Source organism: Babylonia areolata, chromosome 1, assembly GCF_041734735.1.
Source record: "Babylonia areolata isolate BAREFJ2019XMU chromosome 1, ASM4173473v1, whole genome shotgun sequence".
NCBI lineage: Eukaryota > Metazoa > Mollusca > Gastropoda > Neogastropoda > Buccinidae > Babylonia > Babylonia areolata.
The window spans coordinates 79,744,383-79,767,703 of NC_134876.1; the positions used below are offsets into that span (position 1 = coordinate 79,744,383).

The window sequence follows — 23,321 nt, forward strand, 5'->3', positions numbered from 1 at the left end:
CTTTTTTTTGGGTGATATTTTGGATTGTGGCTTTTTTTGACACACTGAAGCTGACTGCACGCTGATGTGTGTGTGTCTGTATGTGTGTATGTGTGTGTGTGTGTGTGTGTGTGTGTGTGTGTATGTGTGTGGGTGTGGTGCCTGCCGGTCACATTGCAGCCCCAGCATTGGCATGCCCTCCTCACACCTGGCTTTCTCCTCCTTCCCTCACTCCACGCACATCGGCTCACACCAGTATAGGTAGGTGTGGTCTCACGCTTCCCACCTGCTCGCCCACCCTCCGCTCGCTCACTGCTGTCTTGTTTTTTTCTTTGTGTATGTATCTGTGTGCGTGTTTGTGTGTGTATTGATTTTGTTAGGTCTTATTTTTTTCTTTTTCCTTTCGTTTTCTTCTCTCAAAGCTGAGTCCTTGTCTGCCTTCCCACCCCCCTACACACCCCCAGCTCTCTTTTACTCTCTGTGGTTTCTGTTATGAGGGGTGTTGGAGTTTCTTTCCCCACCTCACTCTGTCTCTCTGTCTTTGTCTCTCGTTCTCTCTCTTAGTGTGTGCACTTCAGTTTAGAGTGTGTTTACTTTATTGCTGAAAGCAGCAGCAATGTGGGATTTGAGTCTTAGTCTCTCTCTCTCTCTCTCTCTCTCTCTCTCTCTCTCTCTGGTGTCAGTGGAAAAACTCCAAACACAGTGATGTATGGAGAGATAGGCAGCTATCTGCTTTACAGCGATAGTTCTTTAAGTGCTGTGAGGCACTGGTTTAAACTACAAAAAATGACACCGACTAAATTACCAAAGCAAGCATATACAAAAGAAATATGAACGACAGTCTCAAAACTGGGGATTTCAGGTAAAGTAGTGTTTAGATTCATTTGGATTTTCGGAAGTATGGATATACGTATAGATGGGTGGGAGATGAAAAAAATATTCTTAGAATTATTCAGACAGAGAATGGTCAACTGCTATAAACAAGATTGGAATGGAAAGTTGGAACATAGTGATCACTTTAATTAATACAGCAAAACCAAATCCGTATTACAGCCAGAAAAATACCTTCAAGATATTACAATATCTAAATTTAGAGTAGCTCTTGTCAAGTTTCATCTAAGCGTTAACGATCTTAAAGTAAATAAAAGATATAGCGATATGTCAACACTAAAAACTGTCCCTTTTGTGATGACCTGGAAACTGAAGTTAATTTTCATATTAAATGTCCTGTATATGCTAAACTACGAGAAAAGTATATATTGAAACATAAAATATGAACACTCTGCCAGTTCCCTTTTTGTCACAAAATGAAGCTGTGACAGAAGAGATGTAGCCATGTTTACATACTGTGCTTTCCGTTCCAGAGAGGAGCTGATGTGAAGTTTAACTTAAAATGTCAAAATCAAATTGTGTGGCTGAACAAATATCTTTTTTTGTTTCTTTTTTCTTTCAGTTCTGTTTAATTTGTTTTTCCTTAAGTTTTTCAGATCGTTATCTTTATGTGTACATGTTCTCATGTGGACAGGCTGGTGGCCTTTGCATTAAACTTCCTGCATTCTCTCTCTCTCTCTCTCTCTCTCTCTCTCTCTCTCTCTGCCTTTGTCTCAGTTTGTCTATTTCTGTCAGCCTTTCTTTCCATCTCTCAGACCTGATTGTCACACACAGAGAAATGAAATGTTACAGTGAGATCCTGTGTTTCTGACACAAGGAAAGGAAATGTTGCTGTAAGATCCTGGTTATCTCACACTTGGAAAGGAAATTTTACAGTAAGATCCTGGTTATATCACACATAGAAAATGAAATGTTACGTAACTGCTGCTGTGGAACAATCCATGGTATCTCACAAGCGAATGAACATGCTCCATATTGGATCCTTGTTGTCCTTGATTTACTTGCAACTGATAGATCCTTCTTATAACATGTTTTGTAAAGAACCTTGTTTTCAGTAAGGTATTAGACATGCCGTTACACTTATGCATGAAACAGTTTGCTTAGTGATACAGGGGATGGTTTTAACGTTGCCAACCAAACTAATCATATTTAGGAAGAAAGAAAAACAAAAACCGAAACAAATGTATTGGATGTGGGAAGGGGTGTGTTCCTTCACACATTTGTCCACATTGCTGCTGTGAAATTCCATAGATGTGTTTCTTTTTGTGTGTTCTGATCTCTGTTTTTTCCTTTTCCAGTTTGTGTTTTCCTGCATGTAACGATTATTCTTGCCATGCCAATCAGTTCATTTCCTGTGTGCTTAAGACAGAACATAGAAGTCTTGCCTGTGTTGTAAAATGCTGGTTTTTTTGTTGTTGTTTTTTGGGGTTTGTTTTTTTAAATCTTATTTTATACTTTGTAAAATGTGGTATAGTTCTCACTCCTCCCTTCCCAACACCCTGACAGAATGTGTTGAATTGATGTGTGTTTACGCTTTTGCTTTGAATCAGTCACACTGAGTTGCTTTGAGATGGAGGGTCTGGTGAATATGACTGGCTTTGAAAGTACGAAGTGATGTTATGTGTACGCATCTATGACACGCTTGCAGGGCTTTGGGGGTGTAACATCGCAAGGGAAAATGAGAGGATGGTTTGTGGAATGAACATTGGGAAAGACTGGAAATTTGGTGCCACATTGGGAGGAGGGTGGGGGGTGGAGGGGCTATATATGTGTGTGTGTGTGTGTGTGTGTGTGTGTGTGTGTGTGTGTGTGTTTGTTTGTTTGTGTGTGTGTGTGTGTTTGTTTGTGTATGTGTGTGTGTGTGTGACTGCGTGAGTGTGTGTGTGTGTGTGTTTGTGTATGTGTGTGTGTGTGTGACTGAGTGTGTGTGTATGTGTGTGTGTGTGTGTGACTGAGTGAGTGTGTGTGTGTGTGTGTGTGTGTGTGTGTGTGTGTGTGCGTGCACGCGCATGTAAGTGATCTTTTCTTTCTTCCCCCACCCCCACCCCCCGTACCCCCTCCTTTTAAATGTATTTGACAGAGGTGTTATTATACTGTCCATGATTTTGTTCTTGTAGTTCCACAATGCATGTCAAGCTTTTGATGACATGTAAGTGTCTGCACTTCGTCTTTCTGCTCCTCACATGCATATTTGCATATACACAGTAGATTTCTGTAGTTTACTGCCTTCTGAAGGACAGTTGGCTAGTCATTCTTTTACGCATGAAGCTAATGAATTTACATCTTAGACCTGCTTGAAGGAATTGAGTCTGAAACTGAAGGAACAAATATTTGTTGTAATGGTATATATTTTTATCTATTTTTGTTTTGTTCATATTTATGGGGAGGGGGCTAGGGTGGGGGGGGGGTTGTTGTTCATTTTCTTAATCTTTACATTTCCTGATACTCACCAGCCTTCTAAAGGTTAACTTTTTTTTCCTTCAGAACATAAATTCATATGACTAAATCAGGAGATGTTTTGATGAAATGTAATGATGCAGTTCCATTTCTTATTTTTTAAAGTGATTTTTCAATGGCGTCAAAGTAGTGTTTTCAACATACACTTTCAGAAATTCATTGTTTTTTAAGTGGTGACACACTCACTAATATTTTTGTAATCATGTATGTATAGATAATTTGTACAAGTGTGTGTGTGTGTGTGTGTGTGTGTGTGTGTGTGTGTGTGTGTGTGTGTGAGCACACATGCTTGTGTGCTCTAAGTTTGTTTGTTGAGGTATCCTTCAGAAATCTTTTCTCACTCAAATGATATAATTACAGATTGTAGTAACTGCTTACAAAACACCTGCATGCTTGTCTCAGACTCTCTAATATATACATATATAATTTTTCTTCTTCTTCTTCTTTTTTCTGTTATTCTTTGTGCACATTGTCTATATAATCCTAACTCAATCCGGATAAAGTTTACCAAAGCTCTGTTCTTTCACAAATGGGAAACCTAAGTCTGTGTTGTCTGGATGCTGGCTGATCTTTCCCCCCTTTAGGACTAGACACACATCCAGTTCCTTGTGAAGAAATCACTCAGAAAGGCATGTATTGGGGCAAACGTATATGTGGACTTGGCTGAGACAAAAAGAGAAGAGGAAACAGTGGAAGGGGAGGAAAAAGAATTAAAAAAAAAAAAGAAAAAAAAAGAAAAGAAAATGAGGTGGTGGCTTAACCTCACCTTTCTTTGGCAAGGAGAGCTCTCCTCTGTGCATTCAGTTTGGTCTTAACCTGCATAAATTTCACAGTACTGTCATCAAAGTGCTCCTGGGATGAGGGATTAGTTATCCGTTGAATATTGATATGGATGCTTATACACGTCTATCCTCAGTCAGAGACCAAGCTCTAAGCACTTTACAAACACCGGGTCATTAACACAACAGGCTGCCTACCTGGGTAGAGCCAACTGATGGCTGCCATTGGGCACTCATCATTCATTTCCTGTGTCATTCAATCAGATTTCGGGAACGCACATACACACTCAGACAGACTTGTAACATTTAACATTTTACGTGCATGACCATTTTGTTTATTTACCCTGCCATGTAGGCAGTCATACTCCGTTTTCGAGGGTGTGCATGCTGGGTATGTTCTTGTTTCCATAACCCACCGAACGCAGACATGGATTACAGGATCTTTAACGTGTGTATTTGATCTTCTGCGTGCGTATACACACAAAGGGGGTTCAGGCACTGAATATACGTGAAAGCCCTGGGTTAGAAGGGAGATCTTCATGGCTCAGCCCTGCAACCAGGGAAGAAAGAAGTCATTGACACTATGGAAAGTGAATGTCAGAACATGTGCTTCTCTCTGTGTCTCTATCTCTCTGTCTCTGTTTCTCTCATCTCTCTCACACACATTCTCTCTCTCTCTCTGTGTCTTTCTTAGTCTCTTGTTTTCTTTTTCTGTGCGTCTGTCTGCCTATGTGTCTGTCTCTTTCCATCTGTCTGTCTGTCTTTGTCTGTCTGCCAGTCTTTCTCCTCTCTCTTTCTCTCTCTCTCTCTCTCTCTCTCTCTCTCTCTCTCTCTCTCTCTCTCTCTCTCTCTCTCTCTCTCTCTCTCAGCAACATAATAACAAGCTGAAAATAAGGTGTTGGGGATTTGAGAAAACAAACTTCTGTTGTTTCGTTTGTGAGGTTCATCATACATTTTTTTTTATTCTCCATTTCATTCATTCTTTCAGTTTTGTGTCCTTTTCTTTCTGTCCATTGTAATTCTCCTTACTGTCTTTCTTTCTTATTTTTCCCCCCTTTACTTTCTTTAAACAGTTTTAAAAACTGAACTGTATTCTTGAAATGCTTTGTATACGCAGAAAAGTAGCAAAGCACAGGTATGTTTCTCTGTCTGTCTGTCTTTCTGTTTGTTTTCTGTCTGTCTGTCTCCTTTTCCTTCTCTGTTCTCTTCTTTCTCATGTCTAAGTCTCAAACAACGATGCCATTAACTGCATGGGTTTACTCCCTTTTTTTCTCTCTCAGTAGTTCTAATTTTAAAGGTATCTTTCAAATACCCAGCCCATTATAATATCCTTTCATTGTTGTACTTTCATGATGCCATGGTATCTGACACTGAAAGCGACCCTGACTCTAAAGCACTCACAGATGCACACACAATGTTGGTACATGGAATTAACCCATTGCTGGTGAATACACACCTGTCTCCTTTCTAAAACTGAAATTCTTATTAATAACTTGGTAGTGGAACAATCAGTCATTGTGGTGGTGGTTGTATCTGTGCCTGGGTATCAAGTCATTTTGACTGACATACTATATTCTGTGTCTCCGACCTGAAGTCATTCGTTAATCTCTTGTCAGCATGTATGAAGGCTTTCTGTTTGGTTACGGTCTGTAGTTAGTATAGTTCCTTGGTGGTCATTTGTGGGGTAAATGTATTCTGTAGTTAGAATTGTTGTTGTCATTGTCTGCTTATTCTTATTATCGCTTTTAGAGCAGCAAGATTTTTTTTTTTCTTAAATAACTCAGATGGAGAACGTGGAAGATAAGATTTATATTCAATTTTGAAGGCTGTGTGTATGTGTATACATGTGTATGTGTGTGTGTGTGTGTGTGTTTAAGGAGACCATCATTTTGTTTCTGTATTAGTTATAAAATACTACAATTTTATAGAAAACATTGGAAAAGAAAGAAAAAAGAAAAGAAAAAAAGAAAACAGGTCAGTGAAATGTACTGAAGAACTATCTCAGAACTGTTGTAGACATTGCAGCAGCTTTTCATCAGACCTTTTTTTTTTTTTTCCTTTTTTTTTTTTTAAGATGTTTTCTACAAATCTAGAGTAGACTCCTAAAGCTTCACCAGCAAGTGGGGTTTATGAGCAGGTCAGGCAACTGCTCCTTGTTCGTTTGGGCTTTATTTATTTTGATTTATTTTTATAGATTTTTATGTAGTTTGTTTGTTTCTGCCTTTGTAAAGCAGGCGTGATGTAGCATGTATGGATCGTGATGTAGCATGTATGGATCACTTCAGATTCTTTGACACCTTGAAACTGAAACTGAAAACTGAAACTGTGTTGAAGCACAAGTTAAACTTATCACGATAGGGGGTGTTGTTATTGTTGTCTTATTTATATGACAGAATAGAAAGCACTAAGCAGCTTTGATCATGTTGTATTTGTCCCTAGCTCTACTAAGTGATGTGGGCATTCAGGACATCCTTAAAGTGCCTTTGCATGGTTACGTGTACGTTAGACTTCAGTGTTACACTGTTTATGAAGTTTTCTATAAGAAGTCACATTACTTTCCAATTTTTTCATGATAAAGAATATATAGCTGTAATATAGCTTATGAACCTTGGTAAGGATATTTTAGAGGGTCACGAATAAGTCTGTTAGTGTTACATGTGCATGACAAGTAAAGATCCTGAATTCAAACTGATTAGTATCATACTACTGTTTTGTTTTTACACGATTGTCATATGTGTGTATGTTGACACAGCCTGGCTCTTCTGTGGTTCTCCATAATGTTTCTTCATTTCAGCTCTTTGCCCCGGCTGTTTTATTGACTTTCATTTTTTTTCTCTGAATCTCTGTGTCTCTTCATCTTTCTTAGATTCTCCGTAGCTGTCTCAATTGTGTAATGTATTTTAGTTTTCTCCATGTGTATGTATGAAATAGTTTCTCATATTAGAATTCTTTACATCTTTGTACAATAAAGCAATAGCTAACAGTATCCATTGCAATTGCTGTTGTTTGTTTATTGTTGTTGGGTTTTTTTGTGTTTTTTTTTAAATGGGAATATAACCCAAACTGAAGTGGGTCATGCAGAAGATTACTTTATAGAAAGTCAAGCAGAAAATGACTCTATGGAATGTTAGCATTTTCTGCATATCTTATTTTTATGCATGAATGATATTTCACATTGGAAATTATTATTGGTTTGTGGTGTTCTTTTGTTGTTTAATTTTCATTATGAATTGTTTGACGATAAGGAAAGCAAAATGTTTATAAAATAAAGTATCAACATTGTGTAAAGGAAAACAGGTTTTTGTATCATTTGAATTTAGAGTGTTTAAGGAAACACATCACTTACTGCTCAGCATTAGAAACTGACACTGAATGTTTTAAAATAAGATTTCATCACAAGTCCTCGTTGTAACATGTTCATCCCTTTGAATGAGTCATCTTTGTTGAGATTATTTTGCCAGTTGTAGGGGTTGTGTTATATTTTATCTGCATATATATGATTTTACCACTCTTTTTCATCATTTCTGCTAGAGAAATACAGTATGAATGCATTTTTTAAATTTCATGAAGGGCCTTGTGAATGTAAGACAAGATAGAGTTTAAATTGTCATACGGAGGTGATACAGATGATGATGAAAAAATACACAGAACAATTTTTTAACGAAAGTAAAAGACTGTTCACACATTTGTTAAAAAAACAAAAACAAACGTGGAAGCTCAAACCAAAACAAAAAGTCATTGCCAAGCTCATTTTTCATGTCCATCCATTTCATGATTTCTGAATGATTTTTTTTAATTTTTTTTTAAATGATTTTATTCATGTGAATGTCTCACAGATGCATTGATTATCGATTTAACCACAGTGGTCAGTTTCATACATAACTTTCTTACACACACAGACACACAGACACACACGCACACACACACACACACAGACACACACACACTCTCTCTCTCTCTCTCTCCACCCCCCTATACACACACACACACACACACGCCCGCGCGCCCGCTCACACACACAAACACACGCACACACACACACATACACACACAAGCTGTTCCCCCTCCCCAGCTCACCCTCACCACCACCACCGCCACCACAAAAATACACATAGAGGACCTGTGACACCTGCTCTCAGAATCCTCCCTCCACCCACCCACATCCATTTAAAAACTGACACCCCCCACCCCCACACCCTCCCTTCCATTGCAGAGTGAGCCCTGACAAGCTGCTGCCCAAGAAGACGAGCAGCTTTGCGAAGAAGTCCAGCACCTCTCACTCCAGCTCCATCACCATCAGCCCTCAACTGGTGTCGGAGAAAACCATGCTGCACGACAAGCTCGGGGAGAAGAGCAAGAGCAAGGCGCCTCCGGGGGAGCGCTCCTCGCAGCCAGGCGGAGGAGGAGGAGGGCTCAGTTTGCCAGAGGTCAAAGGTGCCTCCGAGGGTGCGTCTTTTACTTCCCTGTTGTTTATTTTTGTTTTATTTTTGTTTTTGTTCTTGTTGTTTTGTATGTTCTGTTCTGTGGCTGTGTTGTTGTTGTTTTTTGTATTGGTGTGTTTGTGTGTGTGTGTGTGTGTGTGTGTGTGTGTGTGTGTGTGTGTGTTTCAGTTTAATGTCTGTTCATATTATGTGATGGTTGATATGAAAAGATGTTTGTGTAGATCTGTGGTGATCTGGACCTGGGATTCGTGTGTGTGTGTGTGTGTGTGTGTGTGTGTGTGTGTGTGTGTTTCAGTTTAATGTCTGTTCATATTATGTGATGGTTGATATGAAAAGATGTTTGTGTAGGTCTGTGGTGGGTTGGACCTGGGTTGTGTGTGTGTGTGTGTGTGTGTGTGTGTGTGTGTGTAGGGAGGGAGGGAATGTAATGGATTTCGTGGTTTTCAGAATTAAAAATTTTTTTTTATAGGTATGTGTGTGTTAGATAGTGGATGATACCCGTGTCCACACACATGCACACAGCACATCACAACACAACACACACACACACACACACACACACACACACACACACACGCACAGAGTTCCATGTGCAGCATGCACTTAATGCATGTAAACAAACCCACAGCAGCAAAAGGGTTGTCCACATGCAAAATTATGTAGAGAAATCCACTTTGGTAGTAAAACAAAGAAACAAGCAGAGAGAAAAAAAAAAAAAAAAAAAAAAAAAAAAAACCAAGGCGGGAGGGCGGCGGCATACTGTGATGACACACTCCCGTGTCCCGAATTTCACACCGAGAAATCCATTGTGACAAAAGCAGTAGTACAATACAATACAATACAATACAATACAAGACCATAGGATACAATGCGATACGATAATTAGTAAATGATAAATATTATAGATGATATGGCTTCCGTGCAAGTGATTGTGTTGTGTATATTCCTTGAAGAAGATTCTACCGTGTATTGCTTCACTGGTTTTTGATTGAAACTTATTATGTATTTCTGAGATTTTGATTATGTATTTTAGCGACTTTGATTACCTTAATGTGGAGTTTGATTACATTTTTTTTTCTTGACAAAATTCATTTATGACCTTCATTGTAAGGGGAAGACATCAACAACAACAAAATGAAGCGATACAATACAACACGATACAATACAACACAATATGATTCAGTGTCTCCTGTGTGCTGACTGTGGATGTCATGTTCTGTCAGTCATGTCCCGTTCCAAGAAGGAGCCCATCGCTGTGAAAAAATCCACTGTGGCCACCATTCCCCACATCTCCAACATCGACCCCTTCAGCAACAACAACTCACAGGTAGTGATAATAGGTTTTTTAATTTTAATTTTAATTTTTTTTCCATAAGCTCTTACCAGTTGAATTTGTCAATGTGTTTTCTAAACACAGATATTTGATCTTTCATTTTTGATATATAATTGTAATGATTATTATGTCATGTCTGTTTTTAAAATGTTTTATTTGTTTGTGTTTATTTTTAAAGTGACCCAGAGTGTTAGCGATTATGTATTATTGTTGTCTATTAAGATAAATATGTTAAGCATCCCTACAGATAACAACAAAGTTATTCCCCCTCGCCCCCCCCTCTCCCAAAACAACAACACACCTCAGACAACAAATACGTAATATTTCCTCTGTTTAGAAAATAGGATTGTGTATATTTTCCAGAAAGCTCAACAGTATCTTCAGTCTTGTTATTACTATGATGACAGAACTTTCTGATTGCAGATGGAGAGTTACTCGGACGAAGAAGGTCTGCCGACAGTGACATAAGAAAGCAGGAAGAGAGGAGAGGTGTGCATGTGTGAGACAGTGACAGCTGCTGTCTGCTGGGTTCAGTTCCAGAACGAGCGTCTGCCAACACCCACCCACCCCCTCCCGACCCCCACCCCTGACTGACAGCAGTGGGTCATCATGAACCCTGTCATCCTTCTCCTCATGTCCCCCCTCCCCTCCCCTTCCCTGCATTCCCCACTTCTTCTGCCTTTGTGTGTCCCTGTGCCACCCTCCCCCTCTCCCTCTGCCTTTCCGCAAGCCCCCGCCACCACACGCCCCTTGCACTCTCCATCCATGGTGAATACTCTTTGTCTGAACTGTCCCCTGCCCACCGTGAGCTGTGTTGCTCTTGAGGGCCTGGCTGCTTGGCATGTACCTTTGCTCCAGTGAAGGTCAGAACTGCTGTGGTGGGGATATAAACTGGCCGCCGTGTTGGGAAGAGAGGGGTGGAGTGTCTTTTTACAGGGATGGTGGGGTGTCTTTTTACAGGGAGGTGTGGTGGGGTGTCTTTTTACAGGGATGGTGGGGTGTCTTTTTACAGGGAGGGGTGGAGTGTCTTTTTACAGGGAGGGGTGGAGTCTTTTACTGGTTTCACGCTTCGTCCATATATTTTGTTAGAGTGACAAAACGTACATACCACACAACATGATGTTTGTTGCATGTCATTTGTTTCCCGCCATGATGATGAGAGTGTGTACAAATGTGTAGTGTGAGACTGTTTTCATCTACCAGTCATCCCACCACATGGTGTGGCAAGGTGTTATTAGCTCTTTGATGCCCATAGAAAGTACCTCATCTGTTTTCCCACCAGTGACTGGTAAGTAGTTTTCCGCTCAGAAGATTCTAGACTTGTTGTTACTGGCTGGAGTTTTGAAGTGATGAGTTGCTGCAGTATTTAATGTTGTGCTAAGCGTTGCACAGTGTACCATTTCAACTTTCAAGATTTGATGCTCTGTGTATCAGTGTTTCTGTTATCACTAGAAAGAAGGGACGAAAAGACAGAGATAAGCACCTTTCAAATTTTCACATAAAAATATTTGCTTTGACTCTCATGTTTATGATTTAAAAACATTGGGACCAGATTTTAACCCAAAAATTTAGTGTTTACATTGCTTTGCTCTGTTGATGATGCCATTTGTCCAGTGAATGTATGACAATGACACCTCTGTTTAGTTTGACTGAAAAAACAAAACAAAAACATTATGTGTGGCTTTCACAAAGACTGGGTGAATCAGATAGTTTGGTTTACCACAGCAAACGCTTCCTTGTTCTGGACACTTCATGATACATGTTCCACAAAAAAAAAGAAAAAAGTACACATGTGTGTGTGAAAAAAAAAAGTATAAGTCAGGGCGATATAAAATTTATGAAGATGGTGATGAGAGTACAGCAGACGAAAGAAAAGTGGGCTGGGGGAAGCGAAAATGGCGAATAGACAGTGAGTATGATGTTACAAAGTATTCCATTTCATCCTCAGAATTGTGGGTTATGTTTGCTCTATGTGAGCTGTACTGCTCTTTTTCTGCTAATGTTAGCAGTCATTCCCTTGGTTTGATGTTAACATTTCATTTCAGTTCAATTCGAAAGACATGATTGTCTTTTTCAAGCAGTTTAAACAGAAATAAAGTCTTTTAACTCATTCAAATGTTTGTCAACAAAAACCCAAAGAGAAATGAAAATAAGTGAGTAACCAGCACGCCCTTCTTTGATCACCACACACACATCAGTTATCTTGTAAAAAAGGAAAACGTTCAGGTAAGAAAACATTGCATTTTGACTTATTGAGCCTAACGTCCAAGCACTGCTCTGGTGTCAGAATTTGTCTTATAAAAACTGTTTTAACATTCTTACATGTGCGTAAACCACAAGGAAAGGGAACTAACTCATACAACAACTTTCCAGCTATGTCTGCACGTAATTTGGAGGACAAAGAGTATATTCTCTGCATTTTTCCCATATCATTATGGCATGGGAACCTGCTGAGGCTGTAAATTCCCCAGGGTTGAACGGGTTAAGATACAAGTGAATTAAAATTAAATGAAACCCTTGCACACCCTTTCTTGATTGCTATATGAATTTCAGTCATACACCCTTGCGTGATTGTGATGTGCATTTCAAGCATCATATAAAAGGAAAATATTCAGTAACATATTTTTAACATTTAAGGACACAAGTGAAAACAAAAAGAGAAGAGAATTACTTATACATGGTTCACTGACCATGACTCAGCCACCTTGAAGGGTGACACTTCATCAGTTGCAACCTGATTTAAAAATTTAAGAAATTGCACTGACACGAGAAAATATGTCTTCAGGTACAGGGGCATTTGATACACTGAGAAAGAAGGTGCACATGAGAGTTCACTGGTAAAACAGAAGAAATAAATTAGATGTAAACAAAGATATTCAGGTTGAAGTTTACTTTTAACAGTTAAAATGGTGATAAGATTATTGGAATAACAAGTACATTGATTATTTACATTTTCTAGCACTTCCAGATTGCAAGATACAAGCATACGTACGTTATAATCAACATTTGCAATTAAGGGCAGGAGCATATATGTTACAGTTTTTATTCATCTTTTTTTCTTTTCTTTTTTTAAACAATAAGCGAATTATCATGTTGATTATGGTTATGAATGAATTCTAGTCTATATGCAGAGGGAGGAAAATATCTGAGGACTTCAGAGCTGTTCAATGTTATTGTTGAGTTTTCTACATACTTAGTTCTTGCTGATGTGAGACACGACTCTGATACTGATGTATACATTTTTTTTTTTTAATTGTCTGTATTTTTTACAGCATAATCAGTAGTAAGTTAAACAACAAGCTCTCTGATTCACTCACATACACACACAGACACACACACACAGAGACACAGACACAGACACACACACACACACACACACACACACTAAAAGAGAGAGAGAGAGAGCCATAGATATGAAGAACCCAGTCATTAAATGTTTTGTTCAGTCTGGATTTATTTGTAAAAATATGTATATATTTTTTTGTTTTGCATAAATAAGATCTTGGTTTTTATCTGTGTTAGTGTGAACTTGCATATACTATGGTGTGATTTAATTGTTTTTGTGCATATTAACTTGAGATATGTGTTTTGTTGATATCATGTTTTTATCTGTTGTTGTTTTTTTGTGGTACATGTTTGAAGCAATTGTGTTTATTTCAGTGAATTTACTGCATTGCTTTCTTTGTAAAAGTGATCTTAATTTTCATGGCAACAGCTTGTGTGTCTGTGTGTTACTCATGCACACAAGCATGTTCACACACGCATGCATGCACTCATTCACACATACACACACAGGCTTGTTCTCTCAGTTTTGATCACAGTTTCAAATAGCACTGAGGAAAAGCAAGATTTTACCAAAAAATTATGAATTGTAGCACAGCACATACATGCACAAACACACACACAAAATGGAATGTAGCATTCTGAGTTTATAAAATCTACTCCAGCATATATATTGATTCATGAATGTTTCAGGAAAGTAGTCACACTATATGCAGAAACATGGAAAATGAATTTTCAAACATCAACAGTTACCCTGGATGTGACAGAAATATTCCAGAAGCATGTTAAGTAAGAATTTCAAACATGGATGGAAATACCAAGAGCTATTTCCCTTGAGGGGAAGGTGAAGGTCATAGAAAGTGCATTCATTTTCACGGTGATGGATGAAACTAAAAGTAGCTCATTTCATAAAATTCTTGTGCTGCTGGGTTGTGAATCACATGAATTTTGTGCTGCGGTAGGGAACATTACAGTCCAGTATTTTGTTAAGAAGAGTACAGTATTTTGTTACATGTAGAGGACAATCTGGAATTTATTCCCAGCCCAAAACAGTATACAGTATTACAGAATAGTCCGTACAGAACAAGGAGAGTCTGCATATTCAGACTGGACTGAGTTGTGATTGCAGAGTGTGGTGAGCCCTGGAATCTGTATTGTATTGCTTATGTTGTTTCCTGTTGTCTGTTCAAATACTTGTTTGTGGACACAGTGCGTTACATTTATTTCTCCTTATCTACTTTTGTTTGCCATAAACAAAATAGATACAAAACAAAAAAGCTTCACCATAAGTTCTTTTTTTTTTTTTTTTTTTAAATAATGTCCTGACATTTATTTGTGCAATCTTATATATGACTGTTGCTTTTTGTTTACTGTTGTGTAATGTTCTTGTTAGTGGAACTGGGTGCATATAAAACAGAATGTTTTAATTTGATGCCAAGTTAACTACCAAACAGCACATTCTTAGTTTTTGATCTTTCAAATTCTCTTCTTTTTTTTTCTTTTTTTTTTCCACCTCATTATGCCATAGTGAGTTACATTCTGTGTAAGTTTCCAGCTGCTGTCACCTGCCATGTCTCACACATTTATGTTGCACTTTGAAGCCTTTATAAAATTTGACATCGAAAACAAAAGCAAAGGCTGAGCTTTTCGTGCCCATTGTTCTAAGATATTGTTGGCACAAATTCAAAGTTTTATGGCAACAAAGACAAGTTTTGAAAAGAGATTCTGTGGCTTGTTTTGTGTGCAAGTGGACAGTGCAATTCTTTAAACAAAAGTTTTATTGGGCAATAAACAGTGAAACAGTATTAATATCTGCTGCTGCTTGTATGGTGCAGTTTCTTACCCAGTACCTTTGCTTGTAGATTGCCATTTTAAGACCAGTCAATGAGCAAAATATAATGGAGTAGATTGCTGTAGTAGTTCACAAGAAGCAATTTGAAGTGTTGTTGTTGTTGTTGTGAACATGGAAGCCAGCAGTAGTCTGTGATGGGAAAGAGCTGCATTCACCATTTTTGCATTAGTGCCGGAGTTTTTATTGTCCTTGATAGTATGCATATAGCTCCAATACTTTTATTGTATTTGTTGCCAGTTTCTGATTTTGTTGCCAATGTGCATATTGGCACTAGTGCTTTTATTGCTTGTTGCCTGTGTGTGTGTCTGCATGGAGAGGAATTGTGGGGGGTGGATGGGTGTGTGTGTGTGTGTGTGTGATGTTGGATCATTCTTTTCTTTCCAAAGAGGACAAGAAACACAGTTTGGTAGTCAGTCATGTTTGTGCTGATTGGGGCTAGTCTTTGTACAGCGTTAATACACAAGTCCAGGATCTAAGAACCTGGGCTGAAGATAGTGAAACCACTGCTTTCAGTTCTGCAGTTTTATGTTGACTTTTATTCTGCAGACAAAATTTGTCATGGTTCCAAAATAAAACTCTACCAGTGTCTGTGTGTGTGTGAAGAAAAACAGAATGCACAAATGTCATGAGGTTGTGTGCCAGTCATTGTCCCTTGGGTGTAGATTTTTGTGTGTTTTTTTTTGTTTTGTTTTTTGTACATGTGTGTGATGGGCTGTTTTGATCAGACTCAGAAAAGATTTGGTTCATGATATACTGTCAGTATTAAATTATATATTCTGTTGTATGTGGTTCATGTGTCAAAATTTTTATTTTGTTCCAATACAAATTGTGTGATTACCCACCCCATTCTCCTTCCATTTCAATGCATGGTTTAAATTAAATATTGAGATGTCAATTAATGATTAATTTTCCACCCCCTTTAAAGAATTGTCTTTCTGCACCGATTGCTGTGATCACTCCATGTATCTTTTTTATTAATAAAAAATGTTTTACTCCTGTGAGTAAGAGTGCATATGTAAATTTTTCATTTCAAGTTTTGTATTTCAGGAGAATCTGACAGGCTTCATGTATTATGAAATGTTTTCTGGTTTGTTTTCTGAAATCACAAGATCTGATAATTTTATTTGTATTTCACAGGCTGCTGAAGATGTGGAAAACATGTCAAAATCATTGGATCATGAACAGGATATGCCATTCCTAATTTATTGTTCAAATCACCTTTCTATGTGCATAACTCTGATCACAAAACCATCTATTTCTTTCTTTTTTTATGGGAAACATTATTTCTATGTAGGAAACTAGCTTACAAACGTCCAGTTTCCTCTTCTTTGTAGGCCAAAGGCTCATGAGAACTTGCTTACCATGTCCTTATGTTGTTGTTTTTTACACGATATATTGTTTATCCGTCCTTCCAGAAATAAATTACTGGTTATCATTAGCAAGATTGTTTAGTTTTTTTAACGTATGGTTCAAAGAAGTTGAAAACCAAAGCAATGATGTGTAAATGGGTTTCCAACCAAAATCATGAGAGAGATGAAGTAACAAGGAAAAAGAATTTTTTTATTAAACAATTTTCATCAACTTGTTAAGTTTCTATTCTGTTCTCAGATCACATTGGTGGTCACATGTCATTCCACTGTTATCAGTCAAAAGAGATCAGGTGCTTGCCAGCATGTTGGAGCATGAGACAAGGTGACTGTGAAGAAATGCCAGAGCAGGAGTGCCACAAATTACAACATAGCTGTACAATGCCAACATCTTACAGCGGCGCTGACTGCATCGTTCTGCTTACAATTCATCCAGAGCCCACGCACTTTCCAGCAGGTCAGGGATTGATAGATGTTTGAATATGTTGAATTATGAAGAATATATATATATTTGCCTTTAAAAAATTTTTTTTTATTAATATATCAGCTCATTAAGACTAGGATTTTTCAAACAACTCTAAAAAATGTCTTTGTATCATTTTGACAATAAATACTGCACAATAGAAAATTAAGATCTTTACTTTTTTCTCGAAAATTCGATGGGAAAACACAAGGTCTTTCCTTTTTTGAAAGAGGTGTTCGCATATTTTAAACATTGTTTTCATCTGTCCTGGAAATTTACCATTCCACACAAGCTGTGATATGAACATATTTAATCGTTACCCCAGAAAACCCTGCCTCTTATCAATTCATATTCATAGAAGTTGATTTTTCATTCAAGAGAACAAGTTATTATTTATGATGCAACATATGCAAATTCAGGTCTCTTTGTGTTTGTCGAGTGAATGAGTGTTACTTTTTCTTTTTTCCCCCCAATAAATGCTTATATTGAGGCATACATGTTTCTGAAACTTTCTTGTGAGGAAGTTCAATGTGATTTTGTCATTTTCTGAATCAAATGTTTTTTGTTGTTGTGTTTTTTACTCCAGAGTGTGTAACCGTGTTTTGTTTGAATGCCACTGATCTGAGAACTGTGTAGACCTTCAAGTGTTATTGTACTGATTACTATTTTCTTTCTTATATTTGTAATTTTCTTCATATTTTTTACCTACTTCTTGATCTGAGTTATTGCTGTTGGTTTTCATTCAGTTCAGAAAAAAAAAAAAAAAATCTCATGTGTGTTCATGCATGGTAAATAAGGAAGTAAGCAAGACCTTCCATGAGATTCTCACTGCAAATCATCAATCAGAGGAGATGTGCTGTGCATTGTACACACCCCCAGACATGCTGCAAGGGGCGTGTTGTGTCCGTGTGTTGACTTGTTTCCCACGTTTTTCTTTCATGTTGTCACTGTCTGGTCGGTGTTCATCCTGTCGGAGTGCCTGTCAATGTTCATGGAATGTGGAATAAAAAAAAGGACACTAGCTCTCGAGTTGGACTGGTTTATTTTTCACAGGCAACATACATCAACCCCAAGACAAATTTTGCCAACAAATTTGGATAATTAATTTCAAGCAAATCTGTTTGTGCGCTGAAGAGAAATATTTTATTTCAAAGTCTTTAAACAAAAACATTCGAGAGAACAAGCTGGGTATGGAGAAAGGGAAAAATAGAGAAGGGAAAAAAAAGTCACAAGAGGAGACAAGAAAAAAAGAAGGAACCACAGCAACTGAGAGAAATAAAATTCAAATGCAGAATGTTCTAGGTGGGATGCTGTTCATAATTTCTTCATCCTTGGCATGCATCCCTGTGGCAGTCATTGCTGAGGATGACAGCAGTACTGCTGTAGAGACAGACCCCCCTGTTTGATGGAGACTATGTGACAGGACTGTACTTGTTTCATTACATCTAATAATTTTTCCCGGTGTTTACTGTGCTCAAGAAAAACTACACAATGCTGTTAGGTCATGATATCTGAGCTGTTCTTAAAGACTTGTCAGTGAAGTGGGCGACACTTGACACTCACAGTCCCAGTCTTCTTTCCCCTTGCGACTTAGCATACTCCAGGCTGTAGGCAGGGCTTGTCTAGATGAAAAAACAAAAGAGCACACTGCAGTCTGCCTTTGATGGATTCACACCCATGAATTCCAGTCAACAAGATTATGCATTTCACCACAGTAGCAGGCAATATTCTTGCGTGTTTTTTTCTCTCTGGGACATGTTTATGGGATACCATTTGAATACTGAATAAATGATAGACATTGAATACCAATTCAGACTAAAAATATTAAAAGTTAAAATATAAATTTGACAGTGCTTTAAATTTTTGGTTTTCATAACTTTTTATTGGGAAGTCATGTTTACTTGTGCTGATTTTGTGATTGTGTGTGTGTGTGTGTGTGTGTGAGTGATCAATAAATATCTCGAGTTTCAAAAAAGGGAAGTATTGATAAAGAAGTTATTAATGCTCATGATGATGTCATGATGATATTCAATGCTACAGGAGTGTGTGGTTTCAGAGTAAAAGCCCAACCAAACTTAGGTACACAAAGCAATCATGTGCTTGCAAGAAGTGCACACACATACACGCGCACACTCAGCGCATAATTATGTACACAGATATAAATATGCATGTACTTGCACACCTGCATATATACACACACCGGGGGTCAGGGGGGGCATGGGAGGGGTAGTACTTCTAGAAGGGGGGCTTGTCACGCTCTTCCGGGAGTGGTTCGTCCTCTATTGGTCCCCACCGGTACCCAGCTCTCACCTATGGGTCCTAGAAGCTGCTGGCATGCGGCAGCGCCCAGCCCCTGGGCAACGGCTTTGACAGGCTGGCTAAACTAGGTGAGGGTAGCCAACGGGTCTCAAACCCTCGGTGAGTTAGGGCTTGTCTACACAAGCATGTGAAGACTGGATCTGGTGGACACTGCAGAAGAAACCTTCATGGTTCAACAGAGAGGAAGGCGGTTGCAGCAGAGCACTGTGGAGTGCTGAGGGCAGGATGAGGCACATAGGTCATCCTGGTCATCCACTGCAAACGTTTCCATCTCCAGTCGTCTTGACCTCGTCTTGCCACTGGATACAGACGGTCTTGGACAAGAGAGTGAGGTCGACAGTGCGCAACTTCTCCTCACTATAAACAAAGTCATCGCGCAAGTCATCAGTCATCCTTCATTCTATACCATCATTTTCCCCAAGCCCTGTGGCAACAGGTGAGCGATGAAGCGACAGGTGTGGGTACACTGGCAGTCATAGCCGCAGACCTGCACACAGGCGGCTCAGGCCATAGGGTCGTTTTTCACCGACTGGAGCAGCGGTGGAGATCGGCAGCCCCCTGAGCGACAGAGCAGCCCTCTTCAGGACAGCACTGCTCACCTCCATGGCATGAGGAAGGGGCTAGAAAAGGTGCCCTAAACATTGCCTGCTCCACACCACCCTAGTCAGCTTACCGCGGCTGACGGGGACCCTACTCAAGCGGTCGACACACAAAGGAAAGAAAGAAGAAAAAAAGGAGCATCCCACTGACCACTGCCACATGGAACGTGCGTACGCTTCTGGACAGAGACGACTTGGACAGACCACAGAGACGCACAGCACTCACTGCGAGTGAACTAGCCAGGTACAACATCGACATCGCTGCCTTAAGTGAGACCAGACTGGCAGAAGGCGAACTCTGTGAGCGAGGCGCAGGCTACACCTTCTTTTGGAGTGGTCGCAGACCTGAAGAGAGACATGAGGCTGGAGTTGGCTTTGCAGTGAAGACAACCCTCGTTGGCAAGCTGGCTGGCCCCCCGAATGGAGTGAACAATCGCCTGATGATGATGAAACTCCCTTTATGCAATGGGAAGAAGTGACTTTCAACGCGAGAGTTGGCTGTGACAGCACCTCCTGGGAAGGCGTGATTGGGAAGCATGGGGTTGGCAACTGTAACAGCAATGGTCAACTACTTCTCCAGACATGTGCTGAGCACGACCTCCTTATCACAAACACCGTCTTCTGCCTCCCTACCCATAACAGGACGTCATGGATGCATCCTCACTCTGGGCATTGACATCTCATTGACTTTGTCATTGTCAGGAAGAGGGACAGGCAGGACGTTCGAGTCACGAGGGCCATGTGCGGCACCGAGTGCTGGACAGACCACCGCCTTATCGTCTCCAAACTCAACCTCTGCATCCAGCCCAAGAGACGGCCTCAGGGCATGAAAGCACCCAAATGCCTGAATGTCAACAAGCTGGAGCTAGGCAACATCAAGCAGAGCTTTGCTGACACCCTGGAGGAACGCCTTGAGTCCACCGTGCTGGACAACCAGAATGTGGAGGCAGCATAGGGCGCACTGCATGAGACGGTGTACAACACTGCCATGGAGTGCCTGGGGCCTTCTGCAAGGAAGCACAAAGACTGGTTTGATGAGAACTGCACTGAGATCAAGCAGCTGCTGGAAGACAGACGCCAAGCCTACAGAGCCCACATTGAAGATCCCAAGTCACAGTCAAAGAAAGACATACTGAAGAGCGCACGCAGCACCATCCAGCTGAAGCTGCGGCAGATGCAGGATTCCTGGTTGAGCAACAAAGCTGAAGAGATCCAGGGCTTAACAGACAGGAACGACATGAAGAATTTCTATAACAGCCTGAAAGAAGTCTACGGTTCCACCACCTCCAGATCTGCTCCACTCCTCAGTGCTGATGGTTCTTCCCTAATCACTGACAAGGACGGGATCCTTGAGAGATGGGCTGAACACTTTGACAGTGTACTAAACCGCCCCTCCACCATCGATGATGAAGCCATCAACCGACTCCCCCAGGTGCCAGTCAGTGAGTCGTTGGGATGCCATTCCAACTTTGGAGGAGACCCAGAAAGCTATCCGTCTGCTATCCAATGGCAAAGTCCCTGGCTCAGACTCCATTCCAGCTGAGGTCTACAAAGAAGGTGGTATGGCACTGACTGAGAAGCTTCATCAGCTGTTCCAGCTCATCTGGCAGCTTGAGGCAGTTCTACAGAACTTCAAAGATGCTTCCATCACACACCTGTACAAGCGCAAAGGAAATCGTCAGGCCTGTGACAACCATCGTGGAATATCCCTGCTGTCTGTTGCAGGCAAGACTCTGGCCAGAGTGCTACTCAACCGTCTCATAGTGCACCTTGAGCAAGGTCTCCTACCAGAGAGCCAGTGTGGCTTCCGGAAAGAACGCGGGACTATCGACATGGCGTTTGCTGCCAGGCAGCTCCAGGAGAAGTGTCAGGAACAGAATGCCGACCTTTACTCCACCTATGTCGATCAGACCAAGGCCTTCAATACTGTTAGCAGAGATGGCCTTTGGAGAATCATGGCGAAGTACGGATGTCCCAGAAAGTTCATCACCATCATACGGCAAATGCTGGCCCGAGTCCAAGACAACGGAGAGACTTCAGAACCATTCCCTGTCTCCAACGGAGTCAAGCAAGGGTGTGTTCTTGCCCCCACCCTGTTCAGTCTCATGTTTTCAGCCACGCTGACAGATGCCTTCAGAGACGCTGACGTAGGCATTGGCATCAGGTACCGCACAGATGGCTCACTCTTTAACCTCAGGAGGCTTCAAGCAAAAACCAAGGTGAGGACAGACACTGTCAATGACTTCCTGTTTGCTGATGACTGCGCTCTCAACGCTGCCTCCGAAGCTGACATGCAACACTGTGTCGACAAGTTCTCTGCTGCCTGTGACGACTCTGGCCTCATGATCAGCACAAAGAAGACTGAGGTGATGCACCAGCCAGCTCCAGGAAAGTCTTATGTTGAACCAAACATCTTCATCAACGGGCAACGACTGAATGCGGTGGACAAGTTCACATACCTGGGCAGTACACTCTCTCGCACAGTTTTCACTGACGACGAGGTGAATGCCAGACTCGCCAAAGCCAGTGCTGCCTTCAGCAGACTCCATAAGAACGTTTGGAACAGGAGAGGCATCACCCTGGAGACGAAGCTCAAAGTATACAAGGCCATAGTTCTCACCACACTGCTCTATGGATGTGAATCATGGACGGTCTACAAACGCCACGCCAAGAAGCTGAACCACTTCTACACCACCAGCCTCAGAAAACTTCTCGGCATAAAATGGCAAGAGAAGATCCCTGACACTGAGGTGCTCACTCGTGCAAACTTGCCCAGCATCTACACCATCTTGATGCAGGCCCAGCTGCGCTGGGCAGGCCATGTAGTTCGCATGCCAGACCACCGGCTCCACAAGAAACTGCTGTACGGCGAACTCAAACATGGCAAGCGCTCCCATGGAGGCTAAAAGAAGCGCTTCAAAGACAACTCTGAAAGCTGCTCTGAAGGCCTTCAACATCAGCCACGACACATGGGAGCTGAATGCAATGGACAGACCAAAGTGGTGTTCAGCTGTCCACAAAGGCACCAAATCCTGTGAGGCCAACAGAATCGCTGCAGCAGAGCAATGCAGACAGGCCAGGAAAAGCAGTGCCAGCAAGTCCCCGACAGCTGCCACCATCCCCTGTCTACACTGCATCAGAACCTTCCAGGTGCGGATTGGCCTGAGCAGTCATCTGCGCACCCACAGAGCCCAACCCACCCACCCCCAGGATGACTAGATGGTCCTCGTCGATCCCGACGGACGAACCACACATATACACACACCACAAACAGACCAACTCATTCTGTTTATACATTTCGTGGATAACATCAGGACAATAGTGTTCTGTGCACGAAGAAAGATGTCATAGCCAGCCAGCTTCTACACAAAAAGAGATCTGAATTTGAAAAAAACAACAACAAAAAAACAAAAACAAAAAAAAAAACAAAAAAACAACAATAACAAACATTTAGACCTCCAACAGACACTGATGATTTATTTCTTAAAATAATACACTGTACATGGAAATGGCTTTTCATAGAGAACCATTTAGTGAGAGTAACAAGTTGAAATTACA

At 40.6% G+C, this 23,321-nt stretch overlaps 1 protein-coding gene across 7 annotated transcripts in view; it reads left to right on the top strand.

The window, feature by feature from the left end:
- Positions 1-20,723, top strand: part of LOC143287868 (cyclin-dependent kinase-like 4) — a 54,704-nt gene extending 33,981 nt beyond the window's left edge. For 3 of the 7 annotated variants that reach the window (XM_076596105.1, XM_076596110.1, XM_076596117.1), the window contains 4 exons: positions 160-240; positions 8,320-8,552; positions 9,772-9,875; positions 10,305-20,723. In XM_076596105.1, coding sequence (XP_076452220.1) covers positions 160-240; positions 8,320-8,552; positions 9,772-9,875; positions 10,305-10,349 — 463 coding nt within the window. In that variant the 3' untranslated portion in view covers positions 10,350-20,723. Of the gene's footprint in view, positions 1-159; positions 241-2,987; positions 3,020-8,319; positions 8,553-9,771; positions 9,876-10,304 lie in introns of those variants that run through there. The other 4 variants (XM_076596125.1, XM_076596129.1, XM_076596136.1 and 1 more) reach the window with 3 other exon arrangements.
- The last annotated feature ends 2,598 nt before the right edge of the window (positions 20,724-23,321 follow it).